We start from the raw sequence: 25213 nt of genomic DNA, 5'->3' as shown, positions 1-25213 counted from the left end.
GTAACAGATTCAGTCACCTGAATTTTGAAAGGTAGTTTTGTCAGGTATATGATTTTTCGTTGGCTTACTTTTCTTTCAGCCTTTGCAACATGTCATTCTAAAATTTTAGTAATTCTTCCTATATGTGGTGTGTCATTCTTCTCTACATGTGTTTAAATTTTTCTATTTCCACTTTCCTGACTGGAATATTTGACCTCCCAAATTTTTAAAGGCTTCTGTAATTATTTCTACATTTCACTTATTTTTCTGATTCTTTTCTTCCTAGGAGTCTATGACATTTTTAGAAAACAAGATTTTACCCCCAGAAGTTTTAAAAACTATTAGTTTTCCATTGGCCGTTTTCCTTTTTTCTAAATTTAACTAGTATGTGAAATTATAAAAATCATATGTGATACTCGGGGCTTCAGACGGTATTTGAATACAGGTATATAGTGCATAATAGTTGCATGAGACTAAATAAAGACTCTTCAAATGTTTACCATTTTGATAGTTCTTGTTTTGTTTTGCATTTTAGTTTCTTTTTATTTGAGACAGTATGGTAGCTAACATTATGTTTTAACTTTAAAGATAAAAAAAAAAAAAAAGACTCTACCATGTAAACCCCTAGCTTGTACAATCTGTACCCTAGCTGCCCACTTCCATTTTCCCTAGACATTGAAGATCTTTTTTTTTTAGATCACTCTTAAAACTGCCTGTTCTTTAAAAAAAAAAAATTAACTGTCTCTGCTCTTCTTACAAAATAGTGGGTCACAAGTCTAACCAATACGTCTGCTTTTGAAATCAAACTTACTTGCAGTGCTTAAAAAGATACTTGCAAGGCCCAGAATGTAACTTTGTGGGTTTTGCCTTTATGAACCCTAAAATGACAGGGATTGAGAGTGCATCCTGAGAGTGGTCTCAGGTATGTTCCTGGCGACAGTCAGTCCTGTCAGTCTGAATAAAAAGCCTCTTCTTTGTTAAATATTCTCATGGTCAGACAGCTGAATCTGTGAGCAACCCCAGGCCCATAAAAATAGCATCTTATATGTTGTGGTGAAAGTATTCAATTCCCTTTTTCTAACCTTGTGAAATATGTGGTAGATTATTACTATCTCCAACCATGCTACTGCTTCCTTCTCAATATGGGAAGTAGGGGCTACCTCTGACATGGACTTTGGTACCCACTTTGATCACTTCCCCCTGGCGGGGCAGCCTTGTCAGGTCACAGAGGAAGAGGATACAGGCAGTTCAGATGAGACTTGATAGGCTGAGGTCAGATGATAGGGAAGGAGGGCTCCCCCTTTCTGAGGACTAGGGGGGGGGAGATGATGGAGGGAGGGGGCTACAATCCAGAGGTAAAGTGAACAAGTTAAAAATAAAATAAATACTAGGTAAAATGCATATCTCTAATTTCATTTTTTCTTATCTCTCTTGTCCAGTCTCTGACTGATCCTATTTAGCATGTATTTTACCTCAGTTGCCATACTTACAGCCTTATTGGTCGCATTTCTACTCTTTTGGGATTATCTATCCATTCACTCAGTAGGATAGTTTCCTTCCATCTATGCGCAGATGTGTAAAAACAATATTTAACTCATTGTCTGTTCACTGAAATTGCAGTCAGCTGATTGTCTTTATTCCCCCCAACCCCCGCCCCATAATAGCAGTTACATTTGCCTGTTTGTTTTTCTATCTGGGCATTTGTTTGCTTGTTTGAAAACTGGACACTGCAGCTAGCGTGTGTGTCAACTCTGGATTCCACTTTGTCCTCTAAGATAAGAGGAGTGCTGTTTTTGCTGTCAGCCTAAAAAGCAAATAATTTCCTTGGTTAAAAAACAAACTGTGAAATGTCTTACCTATATAGCTCTGATGGTTGTTTTCTCTGTGGGTTCGTTTTTGGCTTCCGCTGGTTTTCCTTTAAAGCTGTTCTGCATGTGTTCTCTGTACTGACGTAGCAGGAGGGTTTAGACATGTAATCTATGTAAATCTTAGAACTCCCCATTCTTACTGCTCTCCTGCTCCTGGGAATTCCTTCTTAAATTTCCAAATGCTCTGCCAGCCTAATGCCTTGGCCATTACTTATCAACTCAGAAATGATTCAACTTTGTGCTTCCTGGGCTGTTCTAATATGTGCCTATATCATTATATATCTTAATAACATTACCATCAATCTACGGTTACCAAGAAGGATACAAACTACACTTGAACATGTGCCATTTCATTCATATGTGAGGATAACATGGGAAAATCCCTCACAGTGATTTGCTAGAGAAAACTCTTTATTTATATGTATAGGCATTCAGATATTTTGACTAATTTTATTTTTAAAAGGTTGGTCAGAATATTCTAAAACTAAGTGTTGTTATTACCATTGTAAAAAGTTGTATTCTGATTTTTCATTCTTCAGTTCAACAATCGGTTGTTGTGGAAGATTGACATTCCTAGAGAAAACATCACCGTAAACACAGGTAGGAGAGATCTGAAGTGATTCCTGGACTCACGGTCTCTATTGCCCAACATAGCGGCACTGACTCCACGTAACAAACTGAACTTTGACTCGTGTGCTGTGTGACAGACTTTTGCTGGGGAGATGCAACCCACGCATCTACTCGCTCCACAAAGGGAGCCAGCGACAGACCAAAGCGACTATCGCACCAGTGTCCATCGTGGTGAACCCATGAGTCTTTCCAGGGCTTACTAACCGTGTTTGGGAGGTTACTTAGGAGAAACATGGCTAACTCAGATGCAGCGACGTGACCAGCAAGCCCACCCTAACATGGGTTGTGACTCCCAGAACCTGCAGCACGGTAGCCCTACAAGCTTGCACACAGCCCCCCCCCCCTCTCTCTCTCTCCTGGGATGCCTGCTCAGTTGCTAACCCAGCAGCAGCTCGTGCACTCCCTCACACAGCTGGGTGGAGGCACTCGGGAATCTTCCATGTTTCTGTTCTGGATTTGTACCCTGCCCTTTACCTCCTGAAACTGGTGAGCCGAGGCTTTTGCTGCCTGGAGGAAATGTTTCCATTTGGAGAGAGTGATGCAGTTTGGAGGAGTGCGCCATACAGCATCGCGTAAGTGTCCAGTGTAGTTGTGTGGAAATCCTAGCAATTATTTGTGGTTGTCTGAAATTCTAATGTAACTGAGCATTTTATCTGCCAATCCTACAAGTTGACTGCGCGAACGTGTACAATATTTATAGCATGCTGGATAGTTTGACACAAGCTAAAGGATTCTGGGAGGAGAAAGCCTCAATCGAGAAAATGCCCCTCTGAGGCGTAGTTAATTGGCTCTGTTGGTCCTATTGTGGAGCTCCTGTCACCTCCAGGTCCTTCTATTCTTCCCTCCACTTTTCCACAAGATTTCCTATGCTTTACCCAGCGTGTGGATATGAGTCTCAGCTTCTGTTTTGATCTGCTGCTGGGTGGAGCTTCTCAGTGGACAGCTATGCTAGGCTCCTGTCTGTAAGCATAGTAGAGTCTCATTAATATTGTAAGTGGTTGGCTCTCTCCCATGGAGTGGGTCTCAGGTTGGGCCAGGCATTGAATGGACATTCCCTTAACCTCTACCCCATCTTTGTCCCTACGCATTTTGTAGGTGGAGTAAATTTGGGGTCCAAGTTTTTGTGGGTGAGTTGGTGTTCCCTCCCTTCACTGGGAGTCTTGTTTAGTTAGAGGGTGTCCTTTTCAGTCTCCATGACCCCTGCTACTAGTGGTCTCAGCTAGAGTCACCCACATATCCTCCAAGAACCTTATCCTGTCTTGGGTCTCCAGCTTGTCACAGAGATGCCCCGCCTATGGTTTCTCATCTCTCTGCAGGCCCCCTGTCCTCCTGCCTCTGGTCTCCCCAGGTCTGGTCTCCACCCTCATTTTTCTCTGCACACCCTTTCCTCCCTTGTTCCTGCTCTTCAATCACTACTGCCATCTAGTCTATTTCCCCTTCTAAGTGAGATTTAAGCATCGCCCCCCTCGGGTCCTCCTTGTTATTCATCTTCTTTGGGTCTATTAACTGTAGTATGTTTATCCTTTGCTATATGGCTAAAACTCTCTTATAAGTGAGTGCATACCATATGTGTCTTTTTGGGTCTATGACACCTCACCCAGGGTGATCTTTTCTAGTTCCACCCATTTGCCTGCAAATTTCATGATTTCCTTGTTTTTAATAGCTGAGTAGTATTCCTGTATAAATGTGCCACAGCTTCTTTATCCCTTCTTTGGTTGCCGGACATCTGGGTTGTTTCCAGTTTCTGGCTATTACAAATAAAGCTCTTATGAAAATAGTTGAGCAAGTGTCCTTTTTGTATGGTAAACCAAGTTCTGGGTATAGTCCAGGAGTGGTATAGCTGGGTCTTGTGGAAGAGGCATTCCCAGTTTTCTGAGGAAGCATGAGATTGACTTCCAAAGTAGTTGCACAAGTTTGCACTCCCACCAGCAATGAAGAAGTTTTCTTCTTTCTCTGCATCCTCGCCAGCATGTGCTGTCACTTGGGGTTTTTGTCTTAGCCATTCCGATGGGTGTAAGAGGGAATCTCTGTCGTTTTGATTTTCATTTTCCTGATGGCTAAGGACTTTGAGCGTTTCTTTAAGTGCTTTTCTTCCACTTGAGATTCCTCTATTAAGAATTCTCTGTTTAGCTCTGTACCCCATTTTTCAACCGGATTACTTGCTTTGTTAGTGTTTAATTTCTTGAGCTCTTTATATATACTGGATATCAGCAATTTGTCAGATGTAGACTGGTGAATATCTTTTCCCAGTCTGTAGGCTACCATTCCTTTGCCTTACAGAGGCTTTTCAGTTTCAGGAGGTCTCATTTATTAATTGTTGATCTTAGACCCTGAGCTATTGGTGTTCTGTTCAGGAAGTTGTCTCTTGTGTCAATGAGTTCAAGGCTCTTCCACACTTTCTGTTATAATATATTTAGTGTATCTGGTGTTATGTTAAGGTTTTTTTTTTTTAACCTACTTGGACTTGAGTTTTGTGCAGGGTGATAAATATGGATCTATTTGCATTTTTCTACATGTAGACGTCCAGTTAGAAAAGCACCCTTTGTTGAAGATGCTTTCTTTTTTCCCTTGTATGGTGTTGACTCCTTTGTCAAAAATCAAGTGTCCATAGGTGTGTGGGTTTGTTTCTTGGTCTTTGATTCTGTTCCATTGATGAACTAACCTATTTCTGTGAGAGGCCGCACTCACATTCGCCATTACAAGATGGCGCTGACATCCTGTGTCCCAAACTGGTAAACAAGTAATCTGCGCATGTGCGAAGGAACTTTCCACTTGTTGTGCTCTGCCTCTCCCGTGGTGTCATATCGCCTGATGAGTAACAACCAATCAGGGACTGACACATCCTAAGCGGAGAACAGTTTCCTATATAAGGGATGGGTTTCTGCTGTTTGGGGTCTCCATTTTACTTGTCGTAAGCTTATGCTCTCCCTCTTAAGATGCATTAAAGCTTTACTGCAGAAGGATCCTGTGTGTGCAGCGTCGTTCTTGCTGGCGAGACGGTAACGTGAGTCACATATTTCTGTGCCAGTACCATGCAGTTTTTATAAGAATTGTTCTGTAAAATAGCTTGAAGTCAGAGATGGAGAGACCATCTCTTTTGTTGTATAGGATTGTTTTTAGCTATTCTGGATTTTTTGTTTTTTCATATGAAGTTTAGAGTTAATCTTTCAAGGTATGTATAGAATTTTGTTGGTATTTTTATGGGAATTTCATTGAATCTGTAGATGGCTTTTGGTAAGACGGCCATTTTTAACTAAGTTAATTCTATTGATCCATGGGCATGGGATCTTTCCATCATCTGATATCTTCTTCAATTTATTTCTTCAGAGACTTGATGTTCTTGTCATACAAGTCTTTCACTTACTTGGTTAGATTTACTCAAAAAAGATACTTTATATTATTTGTGGCTATTGTGAAAGGTATTGTTTCCCTAATTTCTTTCCTACCCGATTTGTTGTTTGTATACAGGAATGTCACTGATTTTTTAAAATTACTTTTGTATCCAGCCACTTTACTGAAGGTGTTTATCAAATGTAAGAGTTCTCTGGTGGAATTTTGTTGGCTACTTATGTATACTATCATATCATCTGAGACTAGCCATACTTTGACTTCTTCCTTTCCAATTTTTATCCCCTTGATCTGCTTCATTATTTATTATTATTGTTCTAGATAGGACTTAAGTAATATGTTGAAGGAATATGGTGAACGTAGGTTGCCTTGTCTTATTCCTGATTTCAGTGCAATTACTTTAAGTTTGCCTCTGTTTAATTCGATGTTAACTATAGGCTTATTGTTTATTGCCTTTATTGTGTTTAGGTATGTGCCTTGTATCCCTGATCTTTCCAAGACTTTTAACATGAAGTGGTGATGAACTTTGTCGAAACCTTTTTCAGCATCTTATGCAATATATGACCATGTGGGGTTTTATTCAGTTTGTTTATATGGTGGATTATGTTAATGGATTTTTGTATATTGAACCACCCCTGCATGCCTGGGATGAATCCTACTTGATCATAGCAGGTGATAGATTTGATATGTTCTTAGATTTTGATGGAAGATTTTAATGACTGCATCTATTTCCTTTGGGGTTATAGGACTATTTGCCTTCTCTACCTTATCTTGTTTTAACTTTGGATAGTGGAATCTATCTAGAAAATTGTCCATTTCATTTAGATTTTCCAATTTTGTGGAGGACAATCTTTTGAAGTAAAACCTAATGATTCTTTGGATTTCTTCAGTGTCTGTTGATATGTGTCCCTTATCATTTCTAATTTTGTTGATTTGAACAATGTCTCTCTGCCTTTTAGTAAGTTTGGCTAAAGGTTTGTCTATCTTCTTGATTTTTCTCAAAGAACCATCTCTTGGTTTCATTGATTCTTTGAATTGTTCTCCTTGTTTCTAATTCATTGATTTCAGCTCTGAGTTTGATTATTTCCTTATGTTGACTCCTCTTGGATGTTTTTGCTTTTTTTTTTTTTTTTTTTCTAAAACTTTCAGGTGTGCTGTTAAGTTGCTAGTATTAGATCTCTCCAGTTTCTTTATGAAGGCATTTAGTGCTATGAACTTTCCTCTTAGCACTGCTTTCATAGTGTCACATAGGCCTGGGTATATTATGCCTTCGTTTTAGTTGAATTTTAGGAAGTCTTTAATTTCTTTATTTCTTCTCTGACTTAGTGGTCACTGAGTAGGGAGTTGTTCAGTTACCATGTATAGACTTTCTGTTATTTCTGTTGTTGTTGAAGTCCAGCAATAATCCATGGTGATCTAATAAATTACAATGGGTTAATTCAACTTTCTTGTATCAGTTGAGGTTTGCTTTGTGACCTACTATATGGTGGATTTTTGGGAAGAGTCTATGTGGTGCTCAGAAGAAGATATTTTCTTTTGTGTTTTGGTGAAAAGCTCTGTACATATCTATTAGGTCCATTTGATTCATGACATTTATTTCATTATTTCTCTGTTTAGTTTCTGTCTCGATGATCTGTCCGTTGGCGAGAATGGGGTGTGGAAGTTTCCCACTATTAACGTGTGTGGGTCAATGTATGATTTAAGCTTTAATAATGTTTCTTTTTAAAATGTGAGTTCTCTTGTATTTGTGGCATAGATGTTCAGGGTTGAAATGTCCTCTTGATGGATTTTTTCCTTTGATGAGAATGAAGTGTCCCTCTCCATCTTTTTTGATTAATTTTGTTTGAAAGTCTATTTTATTAGATATTAGGATGGCTATGCCAGATTTCTCCTTGGGTCCATTTGCTTGGAAAACCTATTTTCAAGCTCCTTATTCTGGGGTAAAGTCTATCTTTGTTGCTGAGGTATGTTTCTTGTATGCTGCAGAATGCTGGGTCCTATTTACATATCCATTCAGGTATGTAAATTCCCTTATAAGTGAGTACATGCCATTTGTTTCTTTTTGGGTCTGTGGTACCTCACTTGGGGTGATCTTTTCTAGTTCCATCCATTTGCCTGCAAATTTCATGATCTCCTTGTTTTTAATAGCTGAGTAGTATTCCTGTATAAATGTCCCACAGCTCCTTTATCCATTCTTTGGTTGCAGGACATCTGGGTTGTTTCCAGTTTCTGGCTATTACAAATAAAGCTGCTATGAAAATAGTTGAGCAAGTGTCCTTTTTGTATGGTAAACCAAGTTCTTTTTATTAGATAGTTGAGTCTACTGATGTTGGGAGATATTAATGGACCATGATTGTTAGTTCCTTTTATTGGGATGTTGGTGGTAGTGGTGTGTTTATGTACTTATCTTCTTTTGTTTGGCTACAATGAAGTGATTTATATCTTGTGGGGCATAGTTAACCTTCTTGCATTAGAATTTTCCTTCTAGTATCTTCTGTAGAGCTGGGTTTGTGCATAGATATTGTTTTAATTTGGCTTTGTCATAGAATACCTTGTTTTCTCCGTCTATGGCAACTGAAAGTTTTGCTGGGTATAGTAGTATGAGCTGACATCTGTGTTCTCTTAGGGTCTGCAAGACATCTGCCCAGGCCTTTCTGATTTTAAGGTCTCTGTTGAGAAGTCAAGGGTGATTTGACACATCTATTTTTATATGTTACTTGGCCCTTTTCCCTTGAAATTGTTAGTATTTTTTTCTTTTCTGTATATTTAGTGTTTTGATGATTACACAGTGTGAGAAATTTCTTTTCTAGTCTAATCTATTTGGTGTTCTGTACACTTCTTGTATGTTTAAAGACACTTCTTTCTTTAGGTTGGGAAAAATATAAATCATATTTTGAAAATACTTTCTTGTCCTTGGAACCAGGAATCTTCTTTCTTCTATTCCTATTATTTTTAGGTTTTGTCTTTTCATGGTGTTCTTGATTTCTTAGATATTTTATGCCAGGAACTTTTACAATTTAATATTTTGATAGATATATCAATTTCCTCAATTGTATCTTCTTCTTCTAAGATGATGTCCTCCATTTCTTGTATTCTGTTGATGATGCTTACCTCTGTGGTTCCTGTTCCCCTTCTCTCTCTCTTTTTTTTTTTATATTAGTATGGGTTTATTTACTTTGTGTTGAAAATATGTTTAATTTGTAGTTATTTAAATAACCGCATGGGCAACAAAATACTTCAATAGGCTACATCTATAAGCATAGAGAATTTTGTGGAGAAGGTGAGACAATTACTGAATTTTCATCTGATTTAGTATAAGTACTTGTCTTCAGATCTGCTAATAGAAAGAAAAAAATTAAAACATAAAGAGCTTGAAAATGGTCAAGATAAAAATGTGGTACTGATTTAAATTTCATTTTTATGATAAGAATAATAATACAATTTATAAAATGCTATATTTTTAATAGGGTAAAACCAATGTATTTCATATATAACATGTTTTAATATAAGAAACACATTTTTCTATTTTAGAGTTAAAGTAGGATGAAAGTAGTTATTAATTGAAATACTAAAGGTAGTATGTTGTTATTGAAATTAGAATTTAAATGTGTCATTTATTTTATTTTTTTTTTTAATTTTTTTTATTAATTTATTCTTGTTACATCTCAATGTTTATCCCATCCCTTGTGTCCTCCCATTCTTCACTCCCCTTACTCCCCTCCCCTGTGACTGTGCCTGAGGGGGACCTCCTCCCCCTGTACATGCTCATATCCCCTTCTCTTCTATAAGTGATAATTCTTCCTTATCTGTTTGGTCAAACTCAGCATTGCCACCCTCACAGGTCCTGTTACAAGGTTTCTCTGTGCAGCCTTAGCTGTCTTGGGCTTTCTTTGTAGGCCAGGCTAGCTCAAACTCACAGAGATCTGCCCGCCTCAGCCTCCCAGAGTGCTCAGATTACAGGCATGTCTCACTGTGCCCTGCTCATTTTATAACTTTTCCATTATTTTTTCAGAAAAAAAAATGTTTCCAGAAAAATACCTGAAATTTAACACATGGGCGTATTTCAAATGACCGCAAAAGAAAGAAGTATCATTGTTGGAAATGTTCACATAGCTTCCAGTTTCAGCAACATGGCATATAACAAGCTTTTCACCTTTTATTTTTTAGACATTGCAGCTGTAGAAGAATGGGTTATAAGGCTCACAATGCATGAAAAAGTAAACATTTATAATACTGAAGGTACCCTATTGGATCTTGTCCGAGGTAAATATCAGCATATAAAATAGAACAGAATTCACATGCTCTTTGACCAAACTTTGATGACTACCAGTCAGTGCCAAGTCCAAGACAGCCAGGATCACAGCCTCATGGCACAAGGAAATATATATATTATATACATATATATAATAAAATTTGAATATATGCTTAAATACATTTTATTTGAATAATCTTTTTACTGTGATAATAACATATACTTTCTAGTATTCTTAAAGATTTACTTATTTTTATTTTATGTGTCTGTGTTGTGTATACATATGCATGTGCACCATGTAAAAAGCTCACAGTGGCCAGAAGAAAGTGTTTGAACCCCTGAAACTGGAGTTACAGATAGCTGTGAGACACCATATGTGTGTATGTGTATATACGTATATGTATGATATATATTTATGTGTATATGTGTGCTTGTGAGCATGTGTACATATATATGAATGGTTAATTTTTATTAATTAATTTATTTATTTACATTCTGATCACAGCTTTCCCTCCTTCCCTTCCCTCCTTTCAGTCTCTCCCTCTCACCTCAACTTCCCTCCCCATTTCCCCCCTCCCTTCCTCCTCAGAGAAAGAGAGGCCTCTCATGGAGATCAACCTGCTTTGGCATATCAAGTTGCAGTTGGACTAGGAGCATCTTTTCCTATTGAGCCTAGACAAGGCAGCCCATAAATGGGGAAAGAGATCCAAAGGCAGGAAACAGTCAGAGACAGCCCCTGCTCCACTTGTTATGGGTCCCACACGAAGACCAAACTACACATCTGTTACTTATGTTCAGGGGCCTATGTGTGTCCCATGCGTACTCCCCAGTTAGTGGTTCAGGCTCTGTGAGGCCCCTATGAGCCCAGGTGGTTTGATTCTGTAGGTTTTCTTGAGCTTTCCTTGACCCCTCTCCCTCCCTCAGTCCTACCTCCCCCTCTTCCACAAGATTCCTTGAGCACCGCCTTTTGTTTGGCTATGGGATGGCATCTGTTTCCTTAAGTTGCTGGGTGAAGCCTCTCAGAGGACAGTTATGCTAGATTCCTGCCTGCAAGTGTAGGAGAATATTACTAATAGGGTCAGGGAGCTACTGGATGCTAAAGAGTTATCTTTAAGACACCATGTGGTTGCTGGGAATTGAACTTGGATCATATGTGTGTGCATGTGTGTATGTGTATGTCTGTGTAAATGTGTGAATATGATATATATGTATACAATATAATATGCAAACATGTGTGTGTTATATGTGTGTGAACATACATATGAATGGGTAATTTTTAATAGAAATCTTTACAGAAGACAAAAATATACACATTATATTTATGCCATTTGTGGTCTACTCTAAGCAGTCACTGTATAAAGCTACTTCTTACATCTTTGACCTGATCTTAGATACTGTTCATTATATCACAGTATTTTTTAAAATATACATGTGTGCTCTCATTCACAATTCTGCCAGGTGGCTTGTTTGTTTGTTTGTTTTGCAGTTCTGAGGGTTAAACCTAGGCCTACGAGACCTAAACGTTGCCAGCAAGTGCTTTATTACTGAGCTCCTTCACCTACACATTGTAGTGTTTTTTGTGAGGACCAACAGCAAAGCATCTTGCTCAGTTTTAGTCAGACAGTTGAGGCTTTTGTCTTGTTTCTCAAGATAAGACCGTATAATGCAGCTCAGCCTGTCATAAATTTAACACCCTCTTGCCTTAGCCGGTTAAGTGTCAGGTACCATCATAACCAGTAGAATAAATGATTTTTATGAATAAAAGTTAGCTATTTTAGGAGTTGAAGAGATGGGTCAGTGGCTAAGAGGACTGGCTGCTCATCCAGAGGACCCAGGTTCAATTCCCAGAACCCGCATGGCAGCTTACAACAGTCTATAACTCCATATCTAGGGGATCTGTCACCTGCACACAGACATACATGCAGGTAAATTACCAGTGCATGTAAAAATAAATCTTTTTTAAGTTAACTATTCTAAGCTCATGAACACTCAGTGTTGTAGATGCTTATGCTTCTCTTTTTCAACTGGATGACATGAAATTAATAGCTTAATATTTTTCTGAGATGTGATTTCATTATATACCTCTGGATGACCTGGAATGTGCCCTGTATACCCTTCTGGACGCAAACATACTGAAATCCACCTGCCTCCACCCTAAATTACTGCAATTAAAGGCATGTGTCACCATGTCTCGCCTTAATATTACTGATCACCTGTAGCACTGTATCATAAGGTTTTTTTCATTTCTCAAATTGTATCTCTTATATTTTCTTACCTTCTTTTTTCCTGTTAATACCAGTCCAATATAATTCCATGTAGACTGCAAAAAAAAAAAAAAAAAAAAAAATAGACTACATTTTTATGGAAGAAATACTTGGGTAGCCTTACAAAAAGTAATGAATTATCATTAGCCTCTGTCTCTATAGATAGGCCAGGCAAGTCTTTTAACATTTTGTGTCCCTGACCTGCGGGTTCAGTTATTCATGGAGTGGCGAGGAGGGTCGCGACCTGTGAATAAAGAATGGATGAAAGAGAGGCACGGGCCCAGGAAAACTTTGCTTATCGAGGGTCGTTTATTGTAAGGGGGTATCCAAATTTAAAGTGAGCTTCTGAAAGGGTGGGGGTAGGAAGGAATGCAGTGGAAAGTTACAAAATCTTCTGGGCCAGGCCCAAGGACAGCAGGTGTGGAGTGGGGCGATTATACAGAAGTCTCGATACACCGAATGTTCTCTTTCTCAAGGTCAGGCTGGATCTTTGTGGTAGCCAGGCAGAATAATTATCTCAAGTATGCAGACAGCTGTGGCTTTCAGCCACCAGGGCCTCTCAGCCACTGGGGCAGGTCAGGCAAGGTCCTATGACTCCTGACAATTTTGTACACCATAATTACAAAATCAATGAGACTTAAGAGTAATTTTAGAGGAAGGAGAGTTCTAGGCATACCTAAGAGATCTGTTCACCCTTTTGAATGCAATATTGTCTGTGATATGAAAGAACTGGAAACATTGTAAGCATCTATAAATAGAGACACAAAAGCATACAGGTATGTTCCATTAAAGCGAGAAAATAAGCACATATCAGAGAAAACTGACCTCAGAGAAACTGAGTAAAATAATCAAATTGCAAAATGTAGTAAGTAAGGGTCTGGGAGATCGTTCAGTGGATAAAGCATTTTCTTTAAAGCCAAAGCTACAGGACTGGAGTTCAGATTCTTAAGAACCCACATGAAATCTGAGCAGATATGGCAACTGCCCTTAATTAATTAAGCTTGGGAGACAAAGACCGAGGATGTCTTAGGAAGGGAAGAGGGCAAGTTAGCTAGCTAGACTAGCGAGAACCTGGGAGCTCCAGGTTAGGGAAGAGATCTTGCCTCAATAAGTAAACAGGAAAGCAATCAAAGAAAATACCCAACATCAACTTTGAGCCTCCATGTGCATGTGCAACTACACATTCATGTGCGTCTGCATACATACAAATACACACACAAGCACACACACACACACACACATTTTATGTGTCTTATTATTGCTTGAGGATGGGACTATGGAGAGAAGTGGAGAATTTTCAGTAGTGTGTATGTTGTCTTATTTGCCTAACCAAAATTAAACTATTCACCAATAAGAATAAGAGTATATGTAGTTCAGCGGTTGAAGAATTACCTAGCATGTGTGAAGCCCTGGGTTTGATTCCAAAGACCGTAAAAAAGAAAAAAAAAATATTGAAAAGTAAACTGACAAAATATTGTACCTTGTTTACTTCTTTCATGCTTTCTAAAACTTAGGAAAAGAATTATACAAAGAAACTTGCAGTATTGGCCAGGGGATTCTGATACTTGGCTAACATACACAACTTTTAAACATTAAAAAAAGTCATAGGGGAGGGGAATAATGGGAAAATGGGGGGGGGGAGGAATGGGAGGATACAAGGGGTGGGATAAACATTGAGATGTAACAAGAATAAATTAATAAAAAAATTTTTAACTAAAAAAAAAAAAAGAAAGAAAGAAAGCATAAAAAAAAAAAAAAAAAAAGACCAATCTAAAAATCACTTAAAATGTTAGAAACTCTGAAATGTCACATATTGAGATACACTGCATTAATGTTTCATGTTTCCAGTTGTTGAGGCACTACAGAAGCCCTATGAGAGTTTGCAGAAGTAGGATTAGTCAGTTTAAGCTGAGAGGACTCTTCCTTGCTAAAGCAGAGAAAATGACGGCATAGTCGATGTGTCCAGAATTCAGAAAGGCTGGCAGGGATTGTAGAAAAATTGTAGACTTTTTCCTAGCTATAACAAAACTGGAAAAACTGAGTAGGAAGGTGATACATTCTGACCTAAGCTTTAGAAAAGGCCCCAGTGTCGAGTGCTTGTCAGCCAGAGGCCTGACTCTTACAGAAGGCTGGCAGGAATGGAACAAAGGCCATGACTAGCACTGTTGCGTCACTACCATCAAGAGCTGTCTGTGATCCTCAGGCTGAGGTACGTACAGTGCAGATGCTGAGCAGTAGCAGCCCAAAGAATACACTTTGCAAGTAGAGCAGCTGGGATTCCTGATGTGCAGGGCTGAGGGAACTGGGAGCATCTAGGATGCATCCACACTTCTTATAGGAGCAATCAAATAGAGCAGTGTCAATTGCTGGAAGTAAAAGGTATGAGGGGCGACACAAGGAAGTGAGAGTTGAGGAGGAAAGTGAGCATATGGTTCTAAGTCTTTATTCACTATTGAACTCAAGGAGATACTTAAATATCCCATCTATACTGTTTTATATCTAACACAGACTGTAATAGAGCCTAAGCCATGCATTAAATTCTGTCTCCTGCCCATAAACTGCTTTAATCACAAGTCAACAATGACTTTCACATTAGTCACTTTTCTCTCTCTTACTTGGGCAGCAGTCAAACTTAATCACTCTCTAGGTTTGTTTCTGTTTCTCAGAAACAGAATTTTTCTTTAATCAGAATAATTAAAGGGCCTAAGGAGTAGAGACATGGCACATGAAGACTTGGAGACTTTGTGAGGCTGTGGTGGTTTGGACAGGTGTGGCCCCTATAGACTCATGTGCTTGAATGCTTGGCCCATAAGAAGTGGCACTATTAGGAGGTATGGCCTTGTTGGAGGAACTGGGTCACAGTGGAGGTGGGCTTTGAGGTATTATGTATGCTCAAACTATACCCAGTGGTACAGTCTCTCCTTGCTGCCTTCCAATCAAGAGGTAGATTTCTCAGCTCCTCCAGCAACGAGTCTGCCTGCACACTGCAGCCACACTTCCTGCCATAATGATAATGGACTAAAACTATGAAACTGTAAGCCAGGCCCAGTTAAATGTTTCCTCTTATAAGAGTTGCTGTGGTCATGCTGTCTCTTCACAGTGATAAAATCCTGAGACAGAAGTTGGTATCAGGGAGTAAAGCGTTGCTACAATAGGCCTGTCCATGCTTTTGTGTGGAGGAATGTGCATTTGGGGGGTGGGCAGGACGGTGGATTAGAGAAGCCGTGGAATGCTTTAATGGGGCTTAATAGGTCATACTAGTGGAAGCATGGATGACAGTGGTGCTGAGGGTGATTTGAACTCCAGGAGCTTGGTTGAAGAGGTTCCAGAGGGCAAGATTTTAGAATGTTCCCTAGAGCTCATTCTTATGGTATTTTGATGAAGAATTTGGCTACTTTTTGCTCTTGTCCAGAGTCTACCTGAGGCTAAGGTGAAGAGACTCAAATTAGTTACATTGGCAAGGGAAATATCAAAGCAGCCTAGCATAGACTCTGTTTTGTGGTTCCTTCCTATGGAAGGATTTTGATGAAGTGGAGCAAGTTGAGCAAGGGGAAAAATACAAAATGAATGGTTCAAGGATTAAAGGGGCACCAAGAATAATGAAGCTAAAGCCTGTTTCCAAGAAGACAAACAGATTAGAGAAAAGGAAGGTGAGAAATAGAATAAAGGAATGGTGACCTTGGAGCAAGACCCCACCCCACAGCTAAGCTTCCATTTTGCCAAAAGGAATAAAAGCAAATCTGAGATCCAGGCTTGGTGGTACACACTTTTAATCCCAGCACTCAACCTACAGAGGCATACAAGTCTCTGAGATCAAGGTCAGCCTGATCTACATAGCAAGGTCCAGAACAGCCAAGCTTGGGCAGTGAAGGAAGCCATCAAAATAAGATGGCTGGTGAAAGCTATAATTGAACAAGGGGTCCATGTTTCAGCCCCAGATAGCAGCAGAACTTGGTAGCCTTGGCCATACGGTTCTGGTTTTAGAGTCATCGATAGAAGGAAGGGGCTATGGAATCACTCTCTGCTGGTGAAAGTCGCTGGTGACAGGCATGTGGCAGTGAGTCCCTGCATGGGGGCCCAGAGGGGCCATTGTGTGAAGCTGTGAAGGAAAGGCCTGGATTGCTTTGGAAACTCCAAGAGGTTAAAGGTTCCAGAGCCAGGGGATATCTACCAAGAAAAGCACCTAACAGGGAGTGAAACCAGTTCAAGAGAAAAAGTGTGATGCACTCAAGAAAGTCAAAAGGACTCGAAGAGCTGAAGAGCACTTCCACATCATATGTGGAGATGCAGAGTCTGGATTTACTCAGCTGGTTTTTCACCTTTCTTTGGTCTGGTATTTTCCCATATGTTCCCTTTCCTATGTTTTGGAATGGTAATGTATATCATGTGCCATTGTATGGTGGAAGAATGTGATCTGGTTTGGTTTGGATTTTATGGGATTAGAATTAGGAGACTGCCTAAATCTCAGAAGCAACTTTCAACTTTGGACTTTTAAGCAGTCTTGAAACTGTGATAGACCATGGGGAATTTTGAACTTTAACTAAATGCATTTTGCATTATGTTACCACAAGCCTATGGTGGCCAGGAAGGGGTTTGAATAGGGATGGCTCCTATAGACTCATGCACTTGAATGATTAACCCATAGAGAATGGCACTTTTAGGAGGTGTGGCCTTGTTGGAGTAGGTGTGGTCTTGTTAGAGGAAGTATGTCACTGTGGAGGCAGCCTTTGAGGTCTTATATAAGCTTAAGCTAAGCCTAGTGACAGTCTCTCCCTTTGCTGTCTGAGGACCAAGACCTCTTGGCTCCTTGCCCAGCACCATGTCTACTGCACACTGCCATGCTTCCCACCATGATGATTATGGACTAAACCTCAGAAACTGTAAGCCAGCCTCGATTAAATGTTGTCCTTTATAACAGTACCCATGGTCAAAGTGTCTCATCACAGCAATAAAACCCTAACTAAGACAGGGGCAAAAAGGAGATCGTTGTAAATGGAAGTTTCCATCAGCAAGTCATTTTCCTACAACTGACAAGTGGTAAATCCCAACGAAGGTCAGTGTATTAATCTTATCAGAAGCTTACCAAAGGTGTCTGTCAGATCAACTTTCCTGATCAGTTTCTCAGCTCAGAAGGCTTTTAGGTCACCAACACTTCAGTTCTTATAAAACTACTTAAAATACAGGACCTGGCACCAAGCAGATTTTACCTTAAGGTCACAGGCACTAAATCAAACCTCCTTGTTCTCTAAGATCTGGTGTGAATGGCTTGCAAACATTTTACAGCCCATGAAGTCAGTCCCTCACCACAAGATCAGGCATCCACAGCAACTTGGTGCTGCTGAGTCCCTAAGGCTGCCATCGCTTCTTTCTCTTTGTGGCTGTAGGTAGACTGCACAATACCCGAACAGACAGAAATTGAACAGCTTTTCTTGCCTCACCCAAAGTAGGGGCAAGAGGGACACTCCCTAGGGCATTTGGATGTGCGGTTGATTTTCTGAACATCTGAGGAGATAGACCCACAATGTAAAATATAAACAACTAAGAACTGACTATTAGCTGTCTCTGTTGCAAGAAGTTCTTTGACTCTGACTTTTTTTTTTAATCACACAGCAGTATTCTTGAAAGTTGCTTTGAACTACTTTGTACTTTTCTGGTATATATATATATATTTTAATTTTTCCAAAAGAAAGAAAAAGGTTTTTACTGTGAAATTTTAAATAAGAAATGTTTGGGTTGTTTGATTTTGGTTTTGTTTTCCAGTGTTCCTCTTCCCTAGAGGAAAAAGGCAATCTGTTTTCATGTATGAGAGTTTGACCTATTTCATATCCATGTAGGATTTCCAAGTGTTAAAATTGTAACATTTATCTGATTAAGTCTCCCAAAGAGGATTATTGCCTACTCCAGCCTGGTGAGTCAGAGTGCAGTTTGATTCTTCAGTTCCAGTGACATTGAGGGCCACACTGAGATCCCAGGGAGAGCCCCACTCATTCTAGCATTGCATGAAATGCTTCTCAGAGAGGGAAGAAAAGCAGAAACATCTAAATGAGAGCTTAGCAAAAACAAAAGCAGGGAATTAAAAACAAAATACTCCTGAAACACCAGCTATTGCATAGGAAAGACTCTGACCACGTGTGCTGATAAGCGAAAATGTCTCACATTGGATTGCTTTGTTATTGTCTATCTACTCCCAACATCTATCTACCTATTCCCTCGAGACTTTAGTCTCTTGTTAACTGACGATAACATCAATTTTCTCTGCTCGTATTCTGAGTTTATTCTTTTTATTTATTTGCTGCTGTTTTGATAGGACTGGAAAAAAAAAAGAGCAAAATGAAATGTATGCGTTTGAAACAGAAGCAGATTCCTAAATTACAAATATCCCTGTTCCATATCCAAGCTGTTATAATTCTAAGCACAGATCATGTGACCATGTATTTGCCATATATGGCTAAAGCAGTGTCCCCCATCCTAAATGCTCTTTAGCAGTGTGGCCTTGCCAGAGTATTATTAAGAGAATTTCATTCTTTCTCCTTTGTATAATTAAAAACTGACTCATTTTTACTTGATGAAGTGTGGGGTCATATTATACTCATGTATAACGTTTTTATGGGTATGGATGTTCTGCCTGTATACATGTCTGTGCATCAGGTGTGTGCCTAGTGCCCTGGGAGGCCCAAAGAGAGCATTGGATGGATCTGCTGGAACTGGAGATTCAGACAATATTGAGGGGCTCTGTGTGTGCTAGGAATCAAACCCGAGTCCTCTAAAAAAGCAGCCAGTTTCTTTCTTTCTTTCTTTCTTTCTTTTTTTCTTTCCACATGCTTTCCTGATGCACTTCTGATAATCACAATTCTGTTTCTTTTTTTAAATTTATTTATTTGGTTATTCGCTTAACATCACAATCACAGTCCTCTCCCACCTCTCCTGCCAGTCCCTCCTCTCCCTCTTCCACCATCCCCTCTCTTCTATCCCTCAGAAAAAAAAATGAACTCCCTTGCCCACCCACTCCAGCTCACCAGGTCAGTTCAGATCAGGAATGAGTTCATCCTCTTCTGCTGTGGCCTGGCAAGGAAGTCCCACCAAGCAGAAGAGATCTAAAAGCAAGCAGCAGAGTCCATGTCAGAGACAGGCCCTGCTCCCCTTACTATGGGTACCACATGAAGCCTGAGCTGCCCATAGGCTACATGTGTGTAGAGAACCTAGGTCTAGTCCTTGCATGGTCCTTGGTTGGTGCTTCAGTCTTCACAAGCACCTCTGGCCACTGGTTAGTTGGCTCTGTTGTTCTTCATGTGGAGCCCCTGTCATCTCCAGGTTTCTTTATTCTCCCCCTGCACACACACATTTCCACAAAACTCCCTATGCTTTGCCCAGTTTGGCTGTGAGTCTCAGCATCTGCTTCCAACTGTTGCTGTGTGGAAGCGCTCAGAAGACATCTCTGCTAGGCTCCCGTGTGCTAGCATAGCAGAGTATCGATAACTGTGTCAGGGGTTGGCTCTCTCCCATGGAGTGGGTCTCAGATTGGGCCAGGCATTGGTTGGGCACTTCCTCAATCTCAAGCAGCCATCTCTCCAACCTCAATATATTCCCTATGCCCTTTAGACAATCAAATATTTCCTTTATGTATTTCTCCTTAAACCTTTAAAGGAAAGTAGTGGTGTTCCAGTTTCAAGAGTGCTGCCATTACTTACATGCCTAAATTTGTCTTTCACAGAGCCTATTCTTCAGTGGCGTCTTGGACCCATATTGAGTAAAACGAAGCTCATGCTATTGCTTCCATATGTGATTGATATCAAAGTTACAAAGTGCCCCTGTGCCAATGATGTGGCATTACTTGCCTTTGTTTTTAATTCAACACACAGCGGTGAGTTTAAAGTTTGACTGGATATTGGAAGTAACCAGTGCTTTATAATTGTTAAGGGTGGTTTTAAGCAGAGGTACACACTAAATTTGTACAAAGAGTGAAGTTTGTTGTTCACCCCTCCACCTCTTCTACTTGCCAGTGTGTTGGACTCGGAGAGACACACCTCTGTTGTAGCCTTTGCCATGTGAGTGGTGACTTAAATGTGAGCTTGATGGCACATGCATATAAGCCCAGCAACCTGGCGGTGTGAGGCAGAACAATTGAGTTTAAGGTTAGACAGAGCCACTTGTTAGACTCTGTTTCAGAATCAACCAGTCAGTCAACCAATAGACAGCTGCCTTACTGACCTGTCCTCTGTTCTTTGTGAGTTTGTTTCATCTTGCCAGAGATGGTTTGTTGCTTCTAGTCTACTTTTTCTGCCATATATAAATCAGTGTTGTTATGGCAGAGTCATTACCTTCTTGTATTTTCCAACTGTTGTTAACTATCCAATGGCATATAAAGGAAAAATTACTATTTTTCTCTAGACTTTTGTTTACAACACTTGAGACATCAAATGTATGGATTTCTCACCATGAGCATTTTTTCCTATTTACTAAAGATGCCAAGTGAGTAGCCTGGACTCAGGGAGACCCTCATGAACACTTACCAGGGTAGTGTCAGGATGTTACAAGGGATACAGGTAAACAGCCAAACAAAGAGGTACCAAGAGCAAGCTCTACATATACAGGGGGAGCTAATCCCCCTCAGGAACAGTCATAGGGGAGGGGAATAATGGGAAAATGGGAGGGAGGGAAAAATGGGAGGATACAAGGGATGGGATAAACATTGAGAGGTAACAAGAATAAATTAATTTTTTAAAATGGAAAAAAAAAGAGCAAGCTCTAGACAGTCCCAAGCACAGGAAGTTCTGTCCTATGATGTTGCTTCACACCATCTCTAGAACTGGGTGTGCATGGCAACCTACCTAGCCAGGGACTTTGAACCTTAAGATTATGAGGGCTTCAGGGACCAGACAAGGCTGCCCACTTTCTCCATGTCTCTTCAATATAGTTCTTGAAGTTCTAGCCAGAGCAATAAGACAACAAAAGGAGATCATGGGGATTCAAATGGAAAAGGAGGAAGTTAAAATATCCCTATTTGCAGATGATATGATAGTGTACATAAGTGACCCCCAAAATTCCACCAGAGAACTCCTACAGCTGATAAATACCTTCAGCAAATTGGCTGGATACAAAATTAACTCAAAAAAGTCAGTAGCCTTCCTATATACAAATGACAATCATGCAGAGGAAGAAATTAGAAAAATTACACCCTTCAAGATAGCCACAAGCAATATAAAATATCTAGAAGTAACTCTAACCAAGCAATTGTAGGACTTGTTTGAAAAAAAAACATCAAATCTCTAAAGAAAAAGATTAAAGACAACATCAGAAGATGGAAGGATGTCCCTTGTTCGTGGATCGGGAGAATTAACATAGTAAAAATGGCCATCTTACCAAAAGCAATTTACAGATTCAATGCAATCCCTATCAAAATACCTACACATTTTTTTTTAATCATTGAAAGATCAATTCTCACTTCATATGGAAAAACAAAAAACCCAGAATAGCTAAAATAATCCTGTACAATAAAATAAAAGATCCTCTGGAGGAATCTCCATACCTGATCTCAAGCTGTACTATAGAGCAACAGAAATTAAAACTGCATGGTACTGGCACAGCAATAGGCTGCTTGATCAATGCAATAGAATCAAAGACCCAAAAATGAATCCACACACATATGGTCACTTGATTTTTGACAAAGAAGCCAAACCTATTCAATGGAAAAAGGATAGCATCTTCAACAAATGGTGCTGGTCTAACTGGATGTCTACGTGTAGAAAAATGCAAGTAGACACATATTGATCACCATACACAAAACTCAAGTCCAAGTGGATTAAAGACCTCAACATGAAAGCAGAGATACTAAATCGGCAAAAATGGGGAAGAGCCTGGAACACATTGGCACAGGAGACAACTTCCTGAACAGAACACCAACAGCCCAGGCTGAGAAGCTTCTGCAAGACAGGAGACAGTGTCAACAGAACAAAACGACAGCCTACAGACTGGGAAAAGACCTTCACCAACCCTACATCTGACAAAGGTCTAATATCCAAAATATATAAAGAACTCAAGAAATTAAACACCACCAAACCAAATAACCCAATTAAGAAATGAGGCTCAGAACTTAACAGAGAATTCTCAACAAAGGAATATTGAATGACTGAGAAACAAAGAAATGCTCAACATCTTTAGTCATCAGGGAAATGCAAATCAAAACAACTCTGAGATTCCACCTTACACCCATCAGAATGGCTAAGATAAAAAATTCAAGCAACACCACATGCTGGCGAGGATATGGAGAAAGAGGAACACTCCTTCATTGCTGGTGGGAATGCAAACTAGTACAACCACTTTGGAAATCTATCTGGTGCTATCTCAGAAAAATGGGAATAGGGCTTCCTCAAGACCCAGGTATTCCATTCCTTAGAATATACCCAGAAGATGCTCCAGCACACAACAAGGACATATGCTCAACCATGTTCATAGCAGCCTTATTCGTAATAGCCAGACCCTGGAAACAGGCTAAATGTCCCTCAGTTGAAGAATGGATAAAGAAACTGTGGTACATATACACTATGGAATACTACTCAGCTATTAAAAACAAGGAAATCCTGAAATTTGTGGACAAATGGATTGAGCTAGAAATAATCATACTGAGTGAGTTAACCCAGAAGCAGAAAGACTCACATGGTATATACTCACTTATAATTAGGTACTAGCCTAAGGGGCATGTCCCATGAAAGTCTTAACTTGCCAGGAGATTGGGATAGATGTGAGGATATTCCCCTGGGACTGTAGGTAAGAGAAATATAGTAGATGGGGAAATAAAAGGATCCAGAGGATCTTAAAAACTTACAAGAATAATATCATGATGGGTGGATCAGGGCCCAGGGGGGTGTGCTCAAACTATTGCACTAACCAAGGACAAGTAGTAAACATGGAACCCCTACTCTGATCTAGCCAATGGACAGGACATTCTCCACAGTTATGTGGAGAGCAGGAACTGACTCTGACATGAACTCTGGTGCTCCATATTTGACCACCACCCCCCTTGGTGGGGAGGCCTGGTGGCACTCAAAGAAAGAATAAGCAGGCTACCAAGATGGTACTTGATAGCCTATGACCATATAGTGGGGGAGGAGGCCCCCCAAATTCATAGACCTAGGGGAGGGGAATATGGTGAAAGAGGAAAGGAAGGAGGGAGGGAGAGAGGGAGGGAGGAAGAGAGGGAGGGAGGGAGGGAGGAACGGGAGGATACAAGTGATGGGATAACAAATGAGTTGTAATCTGAGTAAATTAATTAAATAAAAATTAAAAATGGAAAAAAAGATTATCAGGGTTTTATCTCACCTGAGGAAGTAGTCTCTCCATCCTCAGCAAATGATGTATTCCTGCCTTAACATCTGAAAAATTGTTTTATCCACCTTTGAGTGAAGATATTCCTTATTGTATGGTAAGCCATCAATGGCTTTTTCTGAAGGAGATACCAGGTAGGACAATTCTGATGTCTCTCAGATCCCACCAAGAGGCACCTTTAGACAAATAACTAGAATTAAGGTTAAGCAGGCTATTAGAGGGGAGATAGAAAGTGTAGTCCATGAGAATGTGTGCTGAGGTGAAGGATAAGTTATTGTAACTGGACCTGCTAACCATCAAGAAAGAAGCACAACATTTAGTGGATGTATTTTGAATTCTTCAGACAGCACATTCCTTACTTGATGTGTTACTCTGGCCCATGCACCAAGTGACTCAGAGAGCTCCTAGCTTTGTATAAGGCTGGGACAGAAGATGGTCTTCAACAGTTCCGTGCTGCTGGGAAGGCTGCTTTACCACATAAACCACATGATACAACACATCCAATGATACTTGAGGTGTCAGTGGAAGATAGGGATAACATTGGGAGCCTTGGGCAGGCCCATATAAGAGAATCACAGAAGACAGCATTGGGATTTTGGGCCAAGTCTCTGTCACCATCTGCAAACAACTATTCTCCCTTTGACAGAGAGCTCTTGGCCTGTTAATAGGTCTCAGTAGAAACTGAATATTAGACAATGGCCCAACAAGTTACCATGCAAACTGAGACTCCCATTATTGGCTGGGTGATACACCAAGCCATAAAGTAGGATGTGCACAGCCACAATCTATTATCAAGTGGAAGCAAAATATTTTATCAGGTCTGAGCAGGTCCTGAAGGCACAAGCATGTTACATGAAGAAGTTTCCCAAATGCCTACAGTTTCTATTTCCATTACAATGCTCCCTGTTTCCAAGTATCTACCTATAGCCTGTGAGGTGTGCCCTATGTCGGTTAATTAAGGAAGACTAGAGCCTGGTTTATAAATGGCTCTGCACATGGTACAGGCACAACCCACAAATGGACAGCTGCAGCATCACAACCTGTTTTCTGGGACAGTCCTCAAGCCACCAGCAAAGGGAAGTCTTCGCAGTAGACAGATTTTCAGGCACAACACACAGACATATATTTTGTTTGGAAGGGGAAAATGGCCAGTGTATTGGCTGGATGTCAGAAACTGGAAGAAGAATGGTTGAAATGTTTGTGAGAAAGACATCTGGGGAAGACGTTTGTAGATAAATGTTTCCAACTGGGTGAAGGATGTAAAGATACTTGTATCCCATGTCCATTGAAAAGTGACTTTAGCAGGGGAGGAATTTAAAACCAAGTAGACAGGATGCCCATTCTATGAAGAGTTAGCCTCTTTCCCTACTACATTTGTTGTTATTACCCAACATTCTCATGAACAATGTGGCCATGGCAACAGAGATGGATGTTATACATGAGCTTGACAACATAGACCGACACTCACAAAGGCTGACCTAGACATTGCTGCTGCTGAGTGCCCAACAGCAGGGACTAACGCTGAGCCCCAGATGTGGCACCATTCCCCA

General features: G+C 40.1%; 1 protein-coding gene across 1 annotated transcript in view; it reads left to right on the top strand.

The window, feature by feature from the left end:
* Catsperb (cation channel sperm associated auxiliary subunit beta) overlaps nt 1-25213 on the top strand; it is a 72546-nt gene that overhangs the window by 8763 nt on the left and 38570 nt on the right. The window contains exons 4-6 of the mRNA XM_051150618.1: nt 2387-2447; nt 9993-10088; nt 20053-20202. Of these exons, the coding sequence (XP_051006575.1) occupies nt 2387-2447; nt 9993-10088; nt 20053-20202 (307 nt within the window). The remainder of the gene's footprint in view (nt 1-2386; nt 2448-9992; nt 10089-20052; nt 20203-25213) is intronic.

The sequence above is a fragment of the Acomys russatus genome, chromosome 1 (genome assembly GCF_903995435.1).
Source record: "Acomys russatus chromosome 1, mAcoRus1.1, whole genome shotgun sequence".
NCBI classification, from domain to species: Eukaryota; Metazoa; Chordata; class Mammalia; order Rodentia; family Muridae; genus Acomys; species Acomys russatus.
This window is presented reverse-complemented; position numbering and strand designations above follow the sequence as displayed.